The sequence below is a fragment of the Haplochromis burtoni genome, unplaced genomic scaffold, assembly GCF_018398535.1.
Source record: "Haplochromis burtoni strain Fernald_Lab_line unplaced genomic scaffold, NCSU_Asbu1 Contig_164, whole genome shotgun sequence".
Classification (NCBI taxonomy): domain Eukaryota; kingdom Metazoa; phylum Chordata; class Actinopteri; order Cichliformes; family Cichlidae; genus Haplochromis; species Haplochromis burtoni.
In genome coordinates, this window is record NW_024582525.1 from 1,402,460 (window position 1) to 1,409,041 (window position 6,582).

General features: G+C 39.0%; 1 protein-coding gene across 2 annotated transcripts; it reads left to right on the top strand.

The window, feature by feature from the left end:
- The first annotated feature begins 1,044 nt into the window (after positions 1-1,044).
- On the top strand, positions 1,045-3,108 carry si:dkeyp-59c12.1. 2 transcript variants are annotated; one of them, XM_005933016.3, is made up of 4 exons: positions 1,045-1,144; positions 1,237-1,290; positions 1,383-1,459; positions 1,878-3,108. In XM_005933016.3, the coding sequence occupies exons 1-4, from the start codon at positions 1,096-1,098 to the stop codon at positions 2,316-2,318; spliced, it is 621 nt and encodes a 206-aa protein (XP_005933078.1). In that variant the 5' UTR covers positions 1,045-1,095; the 3' UTR covers positions 2,319-3,108. The 2 variants fall into 2 exon arrangements, with proteins under 2 accessions (XP_005933078.1, XP_005933079.1); XM_005933017.3 differs by having other exon boundaries at positions 1,893-3,108.
- The last annotated feature ends 3,474 nt before the right edge of the window (positions 3,109-6,582 follow it).

Consider the following 6,582-nt stretch of genomic DNA (forward strand, 5'->3'; position numbering starts at 1 on the left):
TTCCCAAAATAATAGTAATACAAGGACACACACAAATACACATATGTGTCTTTCTTAGCTATCACTACAAACTTAAATCTAAATCTAACCTTAGGCTCTAAGACCAATTATTAACCCCCTGATCAACACTTCAAAGTGCAGTGACCTCATATATGTACTCACTCCCAAGATTTAAAACTCAGGCTGGTCCTCACAAACGCAGCTATACAAGTACACATCCCACCTCACACACACAAGAAGGCATGCGTTACAGCGTGTCTGTGCAAACAGCCAATTATCTGAGAGTCTTTTTCTGGTCAACCAATCGGTGATCAGCAGCAGTATCCGCTCTGTCTTTTCTGGTTTCAGGAAGCAAAATAGTGTGCAGCAGAAGAAAACATGAACTCTTGTTCCACCTTGTGGCTGTTTTAAATATCCCCCCCAAAAACAAAGATTTTCTTCTTCTTCTTAAAGAGTGGACACGCAACAGATCCTGCTTATACCACGTTGTTTAGTTTCAGGTTCTCAGGATTTATTATACTTCATTACGATGCATTAGTTGTAGCTCAATGAACTCAAGTAAACCCTTTCTGAGGTTAAAATAATTATTTTGATCTATATTTTAGAGTATTAGAGTGTTGTCCACATCAATCTTCAATCATAAACAAAAATCCAGCATTAAACCTTTACTAATTAATCGATTACAGAATTATTTTTTCTATCCTTCATAGCTTTTAAAACTGCAGCAGTTGTGTAGATTATTTAGGAAAAGCTGTATTTGTTTAAAGCTTAGTTTCCTCTCAGATGATATAATACAATTAAGCTCATGTGGCATACAGTGGAAATGAGGTTATCTGACGTAATGACAGAACCATTTTGGACTTTACTCCCTCTGCTTCAGCGCACTCCACAGGAGAGACGCAAGCGAGGGACCACGTGAGGGAGACATCATTAAGTTACTGCTGTTGTTGTTGATGGTGGTGGTGTGGGGGGTGGAAGTGGTTGGGGTTTGTTTACCCCGCCCACCTGTCTGCCGTATAATAACTGCTGTCAGACGGCAGCAGTGGCACAACAGCAGCCTCCTCAGAGAGGCACAATACAGCTGTTTCATTGAATATGGATGCCAACATTGTTGTTATGGGGATGGAGAGCGTTGGGAAATCAGGTAAAAAACAAACAAACACATTTTCAGTGGAGATGAGAGGTTACACTTACGTCTCTTTTCCACACAGTGAACTAAAGTTTGTGTCTTTTTAGCGCTGACTGTCCGCCTGTTAACTCGGAGATTCATTGGAGAGTATGGAGATATTGGTAAGTGCCCACTCTTTATTTTATTTATTTATTGCTAACTTTGATGCATTGATGCCTTAAACATCTCCTAAACTATCTTTTGTGTCTTGCAGAATCAATCTACAGCCACAGCTTCATAGTAGATGGTAGGGCGGTCACTCTCAATATTTGGGATTCACATTATTCTCAGGTAAGAACTTCAATATGTTGTTACTAATTCTAATTTTTCTATTTAAAAACTCCCGTTTCTTGATATATAGTGTTTAAAATTTTAAAAGAAATCCCAGTCTAAGTAAAAGCAAAGGTATTAGTGCTGGTATAAGGTAAATATATTAAAAGTAAAAGTAGGCTGTTCCTTTTATTCTAATATTATTTTTAAAATTATCTTAAAGTTCGAAGAACATTTTGAATGTGTGAGCTGGTCATGATAGCGATAAATAAAAAACTAAATATCTATAAGCTCGTGTCTGTAAGTCCTAGAAATGGAGTATCACAAAATAAAAATTTAAAATGACTGACTGTCTTGTTTTTGTACAAAAATATAAAATTCTAGGACAAATGTACTTTGTTGCTTTCTGCCTCTAACTGTTGCTTAATATGAACTTCAGTGTGTGGTTTTGCAGGATTTCTCTGCAGACTCGTCACTCTTTGAGAAGAAGGTGCGATGGGCCGATGGCTTTGTTCTGGTCTACAGCATCTGCGACAGGGCCAGTTTCAACACAGTTAGCAGGCTCATTCAGACTATCAAATCCACCAAGGACTGCCTGAGTGCAGACAAAGTACCCATAGTGATTGTGGGTAACAAAAGGGACCTGCACCATAGACGGACAGTGACGAGCGAAGAGGGCCGGCTGCTGGCTCTCAACACAAACTGCCAGTTCTATGAGGTGTCGGCCGCCGAGAACTACCACAGTGTCCTCATGGTCTTTCACGGCCTGGTGGACAGATTGAAGGATGCCAAGCTAACCACGAAGAAGCCTCTAAGGTTGAAGGGCATAGTGAAAAGCATGTCTGCAGTGTTTGCCAGGAGACGGACTGAGTCGTTTTAGTGGAAATGGGACAAAAGAAGAGGAGACTCCATCAGGTGGATATCTGTCAGTGAAACATTACCGCGTGTCGCATGTGTGTTAAAAAAAAAACCCTCTAAAAAGGTAAAAGCTGTTATGCTTCAGAGAACATGGGCACAAAACAATTTCACAGAGGTTACAGATGCTTTCTGCACTTTAACTGCACTTAAGTTAACATAGTGTCATTCTTCATCCAGCCTCTTGCCATTTAAAATCCAAAAGTGTGCAGCGATGTATGAATTGTGTTTGCAGTGTATGTGTGTTTTACAAGATTTTTTCCGATGTGGCTTCAGATCCAAAGAAATTCTATGCACAAACTAAATGTGCCTTTACTTATTATGTATATGCCAAAGATCATTTCTCATGATTAGAGTGAAAGTTTCTTCTCCCGAAAAAAGTGGTTGAAAAGTGCTAAATCCGTTAATTTATTCTTGGAAGTGACGCGTAATATTTCTATTTATTCAAGTCTAAACACTGTAAACGAACAACTGAATAAAGTGTTTTTTTGTCAAAGTGTTTTATATCTTTATGTTTGGTTGTTTGACTGTAAGTCAGTCCCTGAAATATACTGTTTGTATGAAGTTATAAGAATTTTAAATAAACCATGTGCAGAAAGATTTTCTATTGCGCTTGTTTGTTTTACAGTTATTGATTCCTGCTCACCCCAAAATGAGTGAGGATCCTGTGTGTACTTGAGATCAGCAAAGTCTATTCTGGTGGATACTCTGCTAAAACATTCACACCCATGTCTCAAAACTGTCTCACAACTTAACAGCACATCACACTTCGTGTTATGATTGTTTGAGACCTGGATTGTTGCAGTTATTCAAGCATAGATTTGCAGTTTTTTGTACAGCTTCCACATCCACATGAACATATCGACTTTTAATTTTTGCTTAATCCCACCAGTTCACTTTTCTCACACTGCACTAGCTATACCAAATAATTGGCCAAAAGTGTGTATCAAAGCATAGGCTCAACGAGTCACAATAACAGTCAAAATTATGGTCTAATAATGGCCTAAGAAGATATTAGCTGCTTGATATATTTATTCTTGGACCATTATTAGACCACTTAAACCACTGCTACAAGTAGAACAAAGGAAAATAAAGTTTTTCATAATTTCTGAGGTCTCTCATATATGAAATGGACTGTTATGCAAAAATATTTGTATTTATTTGCAAATGTATTAAATTGACAAATTTGTGAAAGCAATATAACGCAAACACTAATGGGAAATACTACAACTTGAATTTAATAATATCATCCTGGAAGCCTGGATTCATCCCAGACAGGGTGAGAAAGAGGGCATGGGTTTCCTATCCATGTCTTAAGAAATAGACTGTGAATATCTTGATGCTTTATGCCAATACAGGCACAAAAGTATGATAGCTGGACAATTCGTGCAATGAATGGATGCATATACTTTTCAAAACCTTTTGTTGTATATTAAAGTCTGTGATGTAGTGCAAGTAAAATCACCAGCAGTGACAGGGTTGAAGCCTAGAAATGATTCACCTCTATTATTTAACTTAAACATAGCTGACTCATTTCATGTCCCCTTGAAAGAATACTGGCAAAACATCCTTTGCAAATCTATTTAGGACACAGTACATCCAATGCCATTAACTTCGAGCTTATAAAACACATTCAAGTTTTACTTTGACCCATTCCTATAAGCCACAATCTTTACAGATGTCTTCTCAAGATAGGTCTTTGAAAATATTACATGATGTGAAAAATCCTTTGAAAATAGCCCTGATGTTACAAATCACATGCTTCTCTGACTCTTAGAGACAAGGAACCTGCCAGTAACCCTTAAGAAGACCGAGCTTACAGATACGTTCAGCTGGCCCCACAGAGTCTGTCATCATTGGGAGAGAAAAGGAATATTTCTTACTTCATAAAAAGCAGGGAGAAGCCCAAATAGATGAAGAATTTATACTAATACCCTGTCTGCGTCTAGTACTTTGCACTTCTATGGAGACTCCCTACAGAAACCCAGCGTGATAGGCTCAGCATCACCTATATCAGCACCATGTTCTATTAAATCAGTTTGCCTGGAAACAAGCGTGCGCACCTTCAACTAAGTTCAGCCAGTTGTTTACTCACTGAACCACTGCCCCGATCGAAGCAGACACAAAAATAATCAGGAAGTAAGTGAGAAAGCCTGGGGGCTATCACACACCCGGCAACGTGTCTGACAAAAGCTTGTCCAGAATAACATCCTCATTTGTGCAAGTATGTGGATTCTTTGTCTCTGACACAGAGAAGAAAACTCTTGGCTTCAATCAGATTAAAATGTCCATCAGGTGCATTTCTTTAGGCGCATTTCTTAACCGGGTGTTTAATAGAGTATCGTGAAAAGTGTGCAGATCTAATCTACTCAGATTATGTTGTTGTAGAAACACCCTTCTTCAATTCACACCCATTCGTTTTTTCCATGATAATCTGCAGATTCCACTCTGCAACCAGCAGACCACTTCCCCTGAAGAAATACTCTAATTTGTTTCTAGCCTGCTCCAGTGAACTTGGTCTGACCCTAGAGATTAGGTAGCAGACATATGCATTCTCCTGCGCTCGCCTTTAGCCTCATCTGTCAGGTGCTGGGAAGATGTCCATCTTTGAGGCTATTAAGGGAGCAGCAGACTAGGGCAAATGGCAGATAGCTGGTGCTGCTCTCCCTACTTTCTGTTCTTGTGTATGAAGAATTTGACAGAAACAAGGCAGAGGTTAACAAACCAAGACTGGAGCAGTCTAGGCCCTGCAGGACCTTGTCACAGTCTCTGACCCCTCAAGGTCTTTACAGCAGGGCTTAGACAGAACAGAAGCCTGACAAAATGTTTCACCTGTGAGAGCAGCTTGCAGCTTTACTCGGGCTGAAATGATGTGTCTCTTGAGCAATGACACTTAGGGGGAAGTGAAACTTTTACAAAAAGGAGAAAAGTGTAGCTAAAAAGCATGCACTGTGTAACCACTTGTCATGCCATTGACTGAGGAAACAGCTTTGGAATGTTTAAACAGCAACAAGTTCTTTGGATATGTGGCAAACATTTTGCATCCAAGTGTTTTTTGTTCCAAAAAAGCCACCAAAGGGGTTTTGAAGAGCCTTTTAGTGCATTTCATGCACATTATAAAGAGCTGACCATACATCATGAATATGCACTTTGGGTATCGGATTCTTACTAAGTGCTACCTATAATGTCTTACATGTTTTTGGATTAAAATTCGACCAGCATGCAGCTCATGCCACTTGAAGCAGTAGAGTTTCAACAACAGTAAAATCATAAACTGTTCTTATGAATAAAGTGATTTTTTGTTGTTGTTCAGGGTCGTTGTAGTCTTTAGATGTTAGATATTTTGCAGCTGCTCATCAGATCTTTTTCTGCCTTTACATCAACCCGAAAACTTCAAGGCACAAACATGTGAAGGTGCTGAAAGTGTTTCACAGCTTCACTTGATGCTATCACATCAGCTGCAGAAAACACTAATATTATCTGAGCCCATGCAACAGGACAACATGAGGCTACTCCAGCTGTGATTCTTTATATTATTGTAGAAAAAGGTTTGTCCAGCTGCCCATAAGTTTGGCAGCTAATGGTCTCAGAAATCTCAAAAACTGCTTGGACTCCTGCCTTCTAGCATTTGGTCAAATAGTAGCTAAAGCACTGAACCCTGACTGACTGCTTGAAGTCAAAGTCACACAGCTACCTCTGGAAGTGAGCATACCTCAAAAGTATGTAGAGCATGGTTTGAAATTCCTTTGCAAAAATTGCAGACCCCCCACAAAATAAAATTAAGTGGACAGGATTAGCTGTGCTCGCAGATAATCAGTGTGTCTCTGTCACTGTGACAACAAAGAAAAAGAAACAACAAAATAAAATAAATAAATTGAGCATCTAATCCATACGTTTTTATTTTTAACTCCTAGTCACCCTCAGAAATCCAACAAGTGTTTTTATTTTTTTTCCAGGTTAGCTGGAGGCACATTTTGAAGAGACATACCTGATCAATGCAGTAACACAATGTAATTTTCTTTTGCCTTATTAAAGGCAAGCAGGTCTTATTTCATTACTGGGAAATCGACATGGACTAGGAGGCCAGCAAGTTCAATGATCTGGTAAACAAAGAAATAAAATGTAAGGAGAAGGTGGACCCAGTTGTAAATGTTACAAACCCACACATGAATTCTGTGAGACAGTAATGCATTGAACCATTTGGATTCATTGGAAAGGAGCAAACAGTA